The 13,413-nt window shown below is 35.9% G+C and overlaps 2 protein-coding genes and 1 long non-coding RNA gene across 8 annotated transcripts in view; 1 reads left to right on the top strand and 2 right to left on the bottom strand.

Moving 5' to 3' along the window:
- Hipk (Homeodomain interacting protein kinase) overlaps positions 1 to 13,413 on the bottom strand; it is a 95,161-nt gene that overhangs the window by 24,827 nt on the left and 56,921 nt on the right. The window lies entirely within an intron of this gene.
- LOC128678707 (uncharacterized) lies at positions 193 to 4,554 on the top strand. 2 transcript variants are annotated; one of them, XM_053760454.2, is made up of 3 exons: positions 193 to 519; positions 1,169 to 2,162; positions 3,967 to 4,554. In XM_053760454.2, the coding sequence occupies exons 1-2, from the start codon at positions 405 to 407 to the stop codon at positions 2,155 to 2,157; spliced, it is 1,104 nt and encodes a 367-aa protein (XP_053616429.1). In that variant the 5' UTR covers positions 193 to 404; the 3' UTR covers positions 2,158 to 2,162; positions 3,967 to 4,554. The 2 variants fall into 2 exon arrangements, with proteins under 2 accessions (XP_053616429.1, XP_053616428.1); XM_053760453.2 differs by lacking the exon at positions 3,967 to 4,554 and having other exon boundaries at positions 196 to 519; positions 1,169 to 2,393.
- Positions 4,677 to 5,564, bottom strand: LOC135309925 (uncharacterized). Its single transcript, XR_010370186.1, has 2 exons — positions 5,059 to 5,564; positions 4,677 to 4,968 (listed from the first exon to the last, which is right to left on the bottom strand). It is a non-coding gene; the product is annotated as an uncharacterized LOC135309925 (long non-coding RNA).

Raw genomic sequence — 13,413 nt, 5'->3', positions numbered from 1 at the left:
TTCATTTAGCTAAACTTGGCCTTCTAGCTTTGTGTTGACTCTGTCTACACCTAAAGGGATAAAGACGTGTTACAGATACAGATCTGTTGCTATAACTCTAGAACCAAATGTTGTCAATAAGGATATGCGTGGAAGAAAACAAATGCGAACAATATTTGTGTTTCACAGATTCATTCTCGCGATTTATGGTTTACATAACGTATAGTGGCATTGCCATGCACTACCTTCACGCACATTTGTATCAAAATTTAAAAAAAATATATAAAATTGTTGTTTACCCCCACTTTCTACCCTCACCTACGGTGAGCAGCGCCCGCTCTTGGCTCATTGTGCATTTTCATGTGCTAGCCTTCGCACGTCTTTTCACGACGTATATTGTAGTGTATTAGTAGTGATCTTTAAACATGGGGAAAAGGAAATCAACGGAACATGAGGAGGAAATTCGTAGGAAAATAAGAAGACTTCAAGGAAAGTTAAGAAGAAAGAAGAAGCGTGTAATCGAATCATCTGATACAGAGGGTAAGTGTCTGTTTATTGATGACTAGTATATTATTTGATTACTTGAAGAAGAATAATAAGGTACAGCGAAAATCTGCAGTATTCACTTAGCCCCTTAAGGGGGTATCGGCCTTGCTGTACAGCGACGACTATGCAGTCTTTACTTGGCCCCTTAAGGGGGTATCGGCCGCGCTGTACAGCGACGACTATGCAGTCTTTACTTGGCCCCTTAAGGGGGTATCGGCCGCGCTGTACAGCGACGACTATGCAGTCTTTACTTGGCCCCTTAAGGGGGTATCGGCCGCGCTGTACAGCGAAAAATATACAGTATTTACTTGGCCCCTTAAGGGGGTATCGGCCGCGCTGTACAGCAAATAATGTGAAGTTATTCACTTGGCTCCTTAAGGGGGTATCAGCCGCGCTGTACAGCAAAAGATATGCAGTATTTACTTGGCCCCTTAAGGGGGTATCAGCCGCGCTATGCACCAAAGAATCTGCAGTATTTACTTGGCCCCTTAAGGGGGTAGCGGCTGCGCTATACAGTCAAACATTTTCATCATTCACTTGGCCTGCCTTATAGCAAAAAACCGGCTGTAACCCAGGGGCTCCTTAACAGAACACCAGCCGCATTGTATGACAAGTTCTACAGTTGTCATTTAAATCCATACAGATTCTGGTACGGATACGTACGATCAGAGGGGTCATTCATCTGGCTCGGAAACACCACCGCGGCCTCCCTACTCGCCCCTAACAGCGGCATCAGTGTCGTCACCAGAGCCGGAGCGACGAAGTTCCAGAGGGCCCGATGGAGTCGATACTGTGCAGGAACCGACGCCGTCGACTTCAAAGGATAATCAGGAAAGTACAAATGCTGATATTGCGTTACAGGACGATATTTTGTCACTGTTAGGTGATGCCCCAAAAGCAGAGGTTTCTTTTGGGAAGCCGCTTCATAAAGATGTCGCGAGTAGATGGCAAGAAATTCTTGCCAAAGGTTTATCCACCGAGGTAAAGGCCAAATTGATGGAGGAGTACTATATCCCAAGTAATTGTGATCTTTTAACAGCACCGCTGCTTAACCCAGAGGCAAAGGCAGCCTTGACAACTGCCATTACTAAACGCGATTCTTCAATTAGAGAAAAACAAAAACAATTAGGCATCGCCATATCTGCTCTAGGACAGGCCGTAGAAGATGTAATTTCTAATGAATCTACTAAAAAGATCCTAAAACCAATTAGTGACGCATGTCGCCTCTTATGCGACATTCACTTCGCCGAAACAAAAACTCGCCGTAATTTAATCAGTTACTGTACAAATACGAAACTGAAAGAAACTGTTTTAGAATCTACTAGAGACAAATTTCTTTTCGGAGAGAACTTGGCCGAAAAACTGAAATCCGCAAAGTCTATCCAACAATCAGGAGAAAGTTTAAAAATTAAGAAACAACTAGGTTACTTCAACAAAAACTCATCTAATCTGAGAACAAATAACAATAATTTAAACTCCAAGAGTTACTATCGGAAGACACGATTCAAACAAACAGGCCAGGGTCGAGCTCCTCCGGAGAGGGTCACCAGCCAGCGTCGAACGAGAGGCCATCAGTCGCCTCGTCGAGCGGTCGATGTGGAGAGACAGAAACGCAGCGCGTATCGCAAATAGACGAGGTACGTTACGCTGGCCGTCTTAAATATTTTGCACAGGCCTGGTCACAAGTAACTGACGACCTACTTATATTGGAATGGGTTCAAGGTTACAAGATACCATTTATTAAATTACCTAGTCGCAGTAATAATCCGAATGTTCAGCCTAGATCCGTTCAAGAATCATCGGATTTTGAAACAGCGATACAAAAACTATTAGATATCAACGCAATTTCTAAATGTAACCACGAGGACGGAGAATTCTTGTCGAGTAACTAAGTAACTAAGCCTAACGGAGACAAAAGATTTATATTAAATCTTAAATGCTTAAACAAATTTGTAAAAACCTCTCATTTTAAAATGGAGGACTATCGTACCGTTGTTAAACTTATAACCCCTAATTGTTTTATGGCGTCAATAGACCTAAAAGATGCTTATTTTCTTATTCCAGTACACAAATCACACAGAAAGTATCTTAGATTTCAATATTGTGGAGATCTGTACGAATTCAATTGCTTACCATTCGGATTATGTACCGCACCTTATGTTTTTACTAAAATGTTAAAACCTGTCGTACAATACTTAAGATCTCGCAATATGACGTCCATTATTTATTTGGATGATTTATTATTGTTAGAATCTTCTTACACTGACTGTTACAGAAATTTGAATTGTACACTTAATTTTTTACAAAATCTGGGATTTATAGTTAACTTTGAAAAAAGTTGTTTAAGACCTTTAAATCAATGTAAATTTTTAGGTTTCATTTTCGATTCCAGTAACATGACTATTAGTCTTCCAATTCAGAAAAGATCTAGAATAAAAGAAATGCTAATCAGCCTATCAAAATCTCATAAACTAAAGTTACGAAAATTCGCGAAAATATTAGGTCTTTTGACTTCATCATGTCCCGCTATAGAATACGGTTGGCTATACACAAAAACTTTCGAACGTTTTAAATATAAAAAGCTACTTAATAACCCTTCATACAATCAATATGTAAAAATCACAGATCTGTTGAACAGTGATATAGATTGGTGGATTAAACACATCGATAATGGAGTTTGTCGATTAAAATCTAACGAATACCGTCTAGAAATCTTCTCAGATGCCTCAACGTCCGGTTGGGGAGCATATTGTAAAGATAATAAAATATTTGGTTATTGGAAAGATGAAGAAAAATCTTTACATATTAATGAATTAGAGCTTAAAGCTGCCTTGTTTGCCCTTAAAGTTTTTGCTAAAGATGAATATAATTGTGAGATCTTAATGCGTATTGATAACATCACTGCCATATCTTGTATAAACAAAATGGGGAGTGTCCAGTTTGTTCATCTCGATAACGTATCGAGAGACATTTGGAGTTGGTGCGAAAAACGTGGAATTACGATTTTTGCATCATATATTAACACAAAGAGAACGTGGAAGCCGATGCTATGTCTCGAAAAAAGTTTCAAGATACAGAATGGGAATTAGCGAATTATGCCTTTAATGAAACCATTGAACAATTGGGTTCTCCGGTTATAGATTTGTTTGCCAGTAGACATAATGCAAAATGTAAAATATATATTTCTTGGAAACAGGATCCACAAGCTTGGGCTGTGGATGCTTTCACATTAGACTGGAAAAAATTGGGCTATTTTTACGCGTTTCCACCATTTTCTCTTGTACTAAAAACCCTACAAAAAATTACTAGAGAAAAAGCAGAGGGCATTGTCATAGTACCGTTTTGGCCAACTCAGCCCTGGTTTCCATTATTTCAAAGACTATTAACCTGCAAGCCCATTTATTTTCAACCAAATGTAAATCTACTTAAATCTCCTTTCAGAACATCACACAATCTTCACAGAAGCCTCAGACTAGTTGCCGCGAGATTATCAGGGAAACTCTTCTGAAAAGATTCTTATCACCTCGTTCCATAGACATCATGTTAGCTTCGCTATCAGACAGTACTTACAAACAATATGATTACTGTATAAGAAACTGGCTTCAATACTGTACTAAAAACAAGTATGATTTTACTACAGTTTCTGTACCGATTGCTATTCATTTTCTAACAGAAGTTTTTGATTCTGGTGCAAGTTACGGCACTATTAATTGTCACAAATCGGCTTTATCCTTATTATTGGGAAGTAATTTAATGAATGATAATAGAATTAAGCGATTCATGAAAGGAGTTTTTAGATTAAGACCTACTAGAGCAAAATATAACTGGACTTGGAACCCTAGTATAGTTCTAAACTATTTAGCCCAAAAATGGCCAAATGAGTCACTTGACCTAAAAACCCTTTCTGCAAAGACTTTGACCTTATTAGCATTAGTATCAGCACATAGAGTGCAGACATTTTCCTTAATAAAATTATCCAACATTAAGATATTTGATTCAGTAGAAATAGTAATTACTATTCCTGAAATTATAAAAACATCTAAACCAAATTCATACCAACCTGTCTTAAAACTACCATATTTCCAAGAAAAGCCGGAAATATGCCCGGCAAGTTGTTTACAAACCTACATAAATAAAACATCAACATTAAGTCACGTAGGCAATCAATTTTTATTTATTAGTTATAAGAAACCATTTTCAAAATTGTCTACACAAAGATTAAGCCACTGGATAAAAAATACACTGAAAGATAGTGGTATAAACACGTCAATTTTCACAGGACACAGTACTCGCCATGCTGCTACATCTACTGCTAATAGGTGTGGAGTCAGTATTGATGTTATTCGTAAAACTGCTGGCTGGACTGATTCATCTAAAGTATTTGCGAGGTTTTATAATAAAGAAATTATAGATATTGATTTTGCCAGGTCTATCCTTAATAATCTGTAAAATGAAATTAAAAAATTGATAATTTAAAACTTGTTTAGCATAAATAAGCTATATTTATGAATAATAAATAATCTGTGAATTTACCTGATTGTTAATATTAAAACTTATCCCACACTCTCCAATTTATTTCACAAGTTCTCTGAACATCTATACGTTATGTAAACCATAAATCGCGAGAATGAATCTGTGAAACACAATTAAAAATCAAACGAACTTACCAAGTGAAGTTCGATGATAATTGTGTGAACAGATTCATTCGAAGCGATTTATGGTCAGTCACCCTCCCATACTTCAAAACTCATGATTTTCATTCATTTTACTGCTACAATTTCCCGACCCTGAAGTGTGAAATAAATCTGAAAGTTGCCACACGTTAAACTCAATGAGCCAAGAGCGGGCGCTGCTCACCGTAGGTGAGGGTAGAAAGTGGGGGTAAACAACAATTTTATATATTTTTTTTAAATTTTGATACAAATGTGCGTGAAGGTAGTGCATGGCAATGCCACTATACGTTATGTAAACCATAAATCGCTTCGAATGAATCTGTTCACACAATTATCATCGAACTTCACTTGGTAAGTTCGTTTGATTTTTAAATTTCTGTTAAACGTATTAATCACTTAGACTAAGAAAATTATAGGGAAAATCTGAGGGAATTATTTGAAGTTGATTTATTGCACAAAATACGTTAAGTTTTTCCAGTAGTCGGATAACACGCAAACTTATAAATAGGCGGTGAAAATTAATTTTATTGTCGTCGTTACTTCGTTTTAATTGACGACACTTTCTTAGCGCAAGTTGTTTTGCTTGCAACTTTTTCGTTTTAATTTACAATTTGACTTCACCGCTGGTTAACCTACATTAGTTTTGTTGCTGGCAACACAAGTAGATTTATTTTTTAATTTTTTAGAAGGTTGTTTTTGTCGGCTACGACCTCTGTCATATGTGTGTCCCAATTAATATAATAATAAAATACATTTTTTTTACAGTCTGGAATTAGACAAGATCCTAGCAAGTATTTCTCGAAAAAATTATTCATGTTATCTTAAAGTAGTCAACCGAGAACTTGGTGTATATTTTACATTTTATTAATCGTTAGTATACTGAATTTGCATGACTGAGAAATTGATGAATATGATAATAAGCACACTGTTGAATAAAAAGTGGAGTACTAAACATGGGATTAATCTACTTCAACATAAACATCTCACTCCCCAAACGCACACATATGGATCAAAATGCTACATGCATTTAAAATAATTCATTGCAATTAATCAACACATATGAATCAAACGTAGCACGATAATTAGTACTATGCAAGTGTAATACATTATTTGTATGGGCGTGGATATAGGTCGTTTACATGTGAGCATATCATTGTGATAACAAACGCAAAGACACACTTGTGTTGATACATGCCTTTGAAACTAATTAATGAAGGCAGACAAGGACAAATAAATGATATACAGATATTCCTCAAACGGATTTTGTTTTTGGTTTCGAACGAAGAAACAATATTCGCATTTAGAAGCTGGTTTCAAATCGCGGTTTCGATGGCCGCAGGGTTTCCAGAGCACCTGTGAAGTTCATATAAAATATAATACAACGACAGGCCTACAAAAGGAGAATGGATAAAGATATCAATTAAAAATATTATAATTATATTTCTCTAAGCGAAACCACGTTTAAAATTAGCAAGCAAAGATTAATAAAAATAAATGTATAAATGTTTATACCCTACCCCTAAATATATACCCTTAGTCAAAAGAATACATTGCGTGTTAGAAAATTACTAAATGAATAGGATATTTTGTTATACTGATTAGATATTTAAACAATGTTTAAAATTATATTGTGAGTTATCTTTTAAACTAAATATTTATAATGGAAAACAACCAACGGAACAAGCCATAGCATAACTCACAATAGTCTATGAGAAACAATTATGTTGAAAACAATAGATCATTAACCTCGTTAAATTTAGTGCTAATGGGGTCCTATCTTTATGTAATTTGTTTAACAAAAAAACAATAATCAATTTTAAATTAATTAATTTACTCAGCTTTTTTAAATTCTGCCTATCTGGAGCAGTGCTTTTAACACTGAGCTATATATGATAACCACTCGGCCGAAAACAATAATAAAAAAGTGTAAATCGCGTGACCGCACTATCGCGCAGGCACCCAATGATAATGTATGTATACCCTACACTGTCGGCAAACAGTTCGCCATACTTGGCGAATTCAGCATACATTGCTGGTTTTTCCTTGCGGCAAATAAAATCTCTTATACAAACTACGCAATGTCCGTTAAGTCGCGTCGGCATCTATCTGAATTTTGTAGCCATTGTTAAGTTGCGGCCAATCAACCCTCCTAGCCTATCGCATTTGATATTGACACGAAATGTCGCGGACAAAAATATCCTCGCAGCGAAAAATAGCAATATTTTTTGACATTGTAGTTCGTGAGAGATTGCTCGAAGTATATAGTACGAACCTTGCGCGTCAGTGCGGCCTCAGCATAAATAGAATACCTCACATAATTACACTGTGCTCCTCGTCCTACGTCATAATATCGATCAGGATTTTGCATTATAAATAAGGATCGGTCACAGCTGGCAATGCCGATCAATCACCGGGCTATTACTCGAATTATAGCCTAGAAATCATACACTTAAAGGTACGGCTTTTTATTTATTTGTCCTCTTACTTTTAATCTATTCCTTTGTGATTATCGATGCATTTAAATATATTCTTTTAAAAACCATTTTAATTCGAGATTATGGTCAATGAATATTTAAAAATCTAACTTGTCAAATAAAGCTTAAAATGTTATACTTTATACATTCATTTCGGCCAATTATAGTGAAATCGAATAGCCAGCATAATTACTAAAATAATGCAAAAAAAAAATGCGCCGAAAGTAATCAACCTGTCTCGCAGCCATCAACAACAAAGTTGCAATAAAAAAAAACAGCAATTACTACGCTAATAATGTGCAAAAAGTGTTATTTGCATATTTAGATACACGCAATTTGTCCTGAAACTCACAAATACACACGACGATCGCATCGTGCATTGTAAATGACTCTCAGTTTTTATGTCGCGTCTTTGGAATCTACCCAAAATGATATACATTAGGGGTAGCTAGTAATGACGCTGTACGAGGATCGAACCTGGATCCTAACGGTTGAAAATTTAGACCGACTGCGTTAACCATTGGGCTATCGGTAAGTCTGAGCGACCGACGAAAATTATGGTACTGTTTCTTACTTACACATAATAAAATGTTAAACATTTTTTCATTACAGTTTTTGTTAAGTATAACACCCACTAAATTTCACGTGTATGTATGTCAGTGGCGTCGTAGCTTATAAATAAATGGATGAAAATATTTTAGTTTAGTATTTTTTCTGTTTGAAAGGTATAGTGACATGATTTAACGTCGGATGGATGTTTTAAGTTTTTATTTGTTGATTGTGCCGAGATTGTATATCAAAAGTAACAAAATTTACTGAATTCCGTAGGTAGATCGCCTACTTGGTATGACTGTTCGAAGCTGGTCCCAATATGAATAAATTACCCTGAGTCAGTCAACGTGGGTTCGAGCTAGGTTTGGCTCGTCAAAAGCAAACGTGAGTCACGCACTGCTATGTTATCAAATTAGATTACTGAAATAAAACAAAATATTCTATATGAATACACAGCACTGAATTTGTGCCACAGAAAGATCTGATACATATTATGAAGTGCTGATAAGTTTGCATATAGATATGTCATCACTTCTTCTGAGCAAAATTTATTTTTTACATTTTCATGACGATAAAATGACGGCATATATGTATATGTCTATGGTATATCGGCTGTCATCCGACAAAACAACAACTATTCGAAAGGAACAAAACACAAAACAATAATGTCTTATCCACGTCTCTTCCTAGTCACATACAAAGTATAAAAAACATAATGCTGCAAAGTAAGCGCCATTACTTTTTGCAGCGTTCCGGAGGCCAGCCACATAGTTTGGCGCACTCACAAAAACAGCCAACGCGAAGTTCTATGTTAACTTCTCAATAAGTGACAAAAAGTCAGTGTCGGAATAACATCAGAGTTTTAACTGAAAAAAGTTTTTTGTAACAGAAAAGTATTGGGAAATATCATCATAACTTACGTGCTATTTTAAATGAGTTCATTGATACTAGTAATGACTGTTACGAATTAGCCTAACACATTTCAGTGATTTGTAAAAACCAATAAAAGATTTTACTAATGAGATGAGCGAAATTATAACGAAATTTAACACTTAACTTATAAAAAACAGGAAAAATATATAAACGCAGTTTCCACAATTATAATAAGAATGGCTTACAAATGTCCATTCCATTAGTTATAGTAAGTGAAATAAATATACGGTGCTGTTCCACGACAAATTTCCCGGCGCCTACAGAAATAATTTAGCAAATGCGAAGGCGCAGCGAGGAGAAATAAATTATAACAACTATAACATTTCTTTACAGGTAGTGAACTTATTACGATGCATTGGATATACTTTCGCGTGTATATTACCTTTTGGACCTGATTCCAGATGGCATATATAATTCCAAGTTGTATTCTATTTCGATGGCTTGGCTATTTAGACTCATTGTCTGAAGCAGTTGTCCGAAAACTAAATATTGAGCAGAAATTGTTATTACAAGTTAAGAGGAAACTACCAAAGATAATAAGTAAACATAACTAATTATTTAGCTACAAGAACAAGCAGTTGCTAAAACTAAATTTAAAAGGCGATTCATGAAGCAGCTCGTATTATCATAAGAAAGTTTGTTCTTTTAGTTCACACAGTGCAGTCGCTACTTCGTAGTTTGCTATAAACAATGTTAATATTTGCTGCAGTAAAGATACTCTTGGCATCTGCTGCAGTCTTTTGTGTCTCAGTTTAATATATTTTTAAGAACAATGCATAAAATAAAATAATGCTGAGAGACTGCTAGAGAGACTACGCGTGCTTCTATGATTAAAGATTAATCTATGATGGTTCAGCCATTCCTATGTATATAATAAAGAATGCCAGGCAGCAATATTACGTGACCCGATGGAATTAATTACTTTATGTTCAATAAAAACAACGAACAAATAAATTATAATAGTCAAATTAGATAAGAAAATCGGCAGCATAATATCACATTCCATCCATAATCATTTCGTTATTTCACAATAGATACCTACGTATACCTACGTATTCTACAACAAAGAGCGGTTAAATGAAATGAACTTAGAATAAGAAGGAAATCATTGCTATGTTGATCTGGAGCAGATAATTCCAGAATAAGATATGAAAATCGGATGATTTCTATTTAAACTGATCCCCATGCCGTTACCTGAGAGTGGTAGCACGCGATCACTAAAATAATTTGAATGGACGCTGCAAATGTGGGCCGTTTCGAAAGTGCCGAGCGGCGACGCGGCGCCTGCCAAACTTCCAACGTGAAATTTGATTCACATTGGACGAGTATGCGAAGCAAATCCTATTAGCTAGCTCCCGTAACAATTTCGAGATAAAAAGTACTAAATAAGTTATTGTAGGTTATTCTACACGTTCCTCAAATTTTACCGAAATCCATCCTATGGATTAGGATTAGTAGGATTTTTAGACGCTGTATAGTACTAGTATTAAGCGTAAAGTCTCTTAAAGATCTACGTTTTGCGAAATAAGTTATTTCTGTAAACTTTGTTAAATGGCATACATATAAGGTTGTGTCAGATTTGTGCTAATGCAAAATTCAAATTAGATAATGTTATTTCAACCTCGAATCATCAATTTAATTACCGATCAAATAAATCATGCATGCAAATTGCATAGGTGGTAGGGTGACATAATATTTATTTAATTACTTCTTAAAAAGGTGTAGTTTACTGGACTCGCCCGGTCAAGTCGGCCAATGTGATTTGGCTACATCATCAAACGTCAGATTGTTCAATGCTTTCACAACGTCTGATGCAGTGATTCCAGTGGTGTCAGCTTCATAATTGCCATTATTAATATTATATTCAGGCCGTATTAAATCAAGTAGATCAACACCAAGAATGACTACAGTTATTTTAAAATATGTATGTTCGTTAACTTTATAAAAAAGGTTACAAATATGATAATGTACAGTCATGTATCTCGTATCTCCGGTGGATACATGTACCGATATTACATGTTTTTGTGTGAATATAGTTGCATTAATCAAAGCGAACAAAATAATGACAGATAATATCTATCACCTAATCACAAGTTGACTAGTATTTACATCGTTAAGTCGTTTTTCTTCCAATTTATTCGAATACTATGTATCTATTTTTGTAGTTAATGTATGTATGTCTAGCCTACCTACAAAAATATGATAATAAAAATACTTAAGTACTACCCGTATCGGGTTGCCGGTGTCCTTAGGCTGCGGTGTTTGCTTACAATCAGGCAACCTGCATTCTCGTTGGCCCACTAAGTATACTATAAAAACGTACTATCTCCACAATCATCAGATCGTCACAACACAAAAACTGAAACAAGAGCACACTAAGTTCTGGTTTCACATGTGACATTACATTTTCTCAAAGCGACTTCATCCACTATATGTTATAGTCACTAGATGTTTTTGTTTGTCACGGATGCTCCGTCCCGTGTTTGCGGGTGCAATGTGCTCGTTGTTCCACATTCTTGCATTTGTGATAGATTGGTTAAGTTATATAGCAAATTCTGTAACTAAACACTGCTTGGCTTCTTAAGCCGTCTCCATTCCGATGTACGAAGTTGGCTTTATTGACGGAATATGGGACAATGGTAGAAACCAGAACATAGTGGTAACATTTCAAATTATATGTATTATTACGTTTGAACGTTTTTCTTTTTCCTAATTTATATGGTGTACTGTACTAAAAAAATGTTGCAGCAATGCATGTAACATGTTATATCTTTGTGTGTGATGACGCAGTCCAGCTATGCATCAGGCGACAGTGGTTAAGAAGAATCAACTATATTGGCAAATAAAACGAAAAAATATACTCAGGTATGCTAATTTAAGCAAATTTATAGCATAGTAAAGCAAACGTACATTCGGGATTCCTTATGGTAAGCAAACATCCTCAATCTTAAGATTTTAAGAGAGCGATAGACTATTTTCTTGCATGTTAGAAAGTCGAACCAATCGAAAGGCACACCACTGAGAAGTGACAAAATGCAGATATTTTCTAACAAAACCACCCTCGCTTTCAGTGGTAGAGGGTTCAAGAATCTGTAGAGGTAGGCAAGAGGTCAACAAGGCGCTTTATGGCCCGATTCAGAAGTTTTTTCCGTGACTTCAAAGCTGGTTGGTATAAATAAAAGTTAACCGACTTACAAATAGCTGTTCATTCTCGTGGTTTTGTCAATTATCCCTTACTTCTAAGTTTACTTCACATACCATTAATAATTTTGGAGAACATCAAACAATTGTTAATAATAAATACATTTAAAAAAGTATTTTCTATGTCTTATTCGTCTCACATCAAAACCGTAAATAAAAAGTACCTAAACGAATCTTGGCTATAACAAATATGCTTAATTCTAGTATTTGGCTGTTGTCTTCGAAAATATCAAGCGTGTAATGTTATAGGCCTCCAATGACACCGAGGTCGAGTCACCGATGCGTTAACTCAAAGCTCCTGACTCGTGTTATCAACCGCCGACACTCCAATACCAAGCCCTTATCGGAAACCCCACAGCCCCAGCTTTTAGATTAGACAAATTACATGGAAACTTTCGGGGGTTGATGGGAAAGAATAGTTATTTGTTTTGGCAACAACATATATGTACAGACAACGACATAATGTATTTTCGATATTTTTAGGTTCAAACTCTATAGACTTGATATATCAACAAACGTTGGCAGTACGATCGTCGTGACTAGGTCATTTAACAAAGCAACGAAATATTTTGCAATCCTATTGTGATTTTCTACAGCTCTATTCTCAAACCATTTATTGTAGACATTAAAACAAGAATAATCGCAGCTATAGCATTAGCATCATCTCCAGAACGCAATTCGCCTCAGTATTGTGTAATCACATGCCCCTCGAGCCGATATATCTTTGCCCATGTATAATTAGCCGAAGCTGTGCCATGACTAGTGACGTCACCAGGGCTTCCCTCGGCTGAATCATCGGGCGGAGCCGATGGCGCGACTTCCCTGTTTCTAAACATCGAGTAGAGTATGAGTTTTGGTGAATTCTATTATTTTTTTCTAGCGTCTTTTTCCCTAACAAGGCGGACCGAGCCAAGAGCCGTGATACTAGAAGGCCACGTTTAGTTCTCGCGTCAAATGTATGAATGTTAATTGTTTTTAGCAATTACGCGCTGATAGTATATTCCACAAACAAAAACGTACCCTTATGGCTATAGGAAAATTGTTCTAGGCAAGTT

This window comes from Plodia interpunctella, chromosome 20, assembly GCF_027563975.2.
Source record: "Plodia interpunctella isolate USDA-ARS_2022_Savannah chromosome 20, ilPloInte3.2, whole genome shotgun sequence".
Taxonomy (NCBI): Eukaryota; Metazoa; Arthropoda; class Insecta; order Lepidoptera; family Pyralidae; genus Plodia; species Plodia interpunctella.
The sequence above is the reverse complement of the archived record's forward strand: the minus strand, read 5'-3'. Positions and strand labels throughout refer to the sequence as shown.

What these genes read in the sequence shown, in the direction of transcription:
- LOC128678707 (XM_053760454.2), top strand. Translation starts at nt 405, where the DNA reads ATGGGGAAAAGGAAATCAACGGAACATGAGGAGGAAATTCGTAGGAAA. An exon ending in CGAATCATCTGATACAGAGG is followed by an intron (nt 520 to 1,168) that starts GTAAGTGTCTGT and finishes AAATCCATACAG; the next exon opens with ATTCTGGTACGGATACGTAC.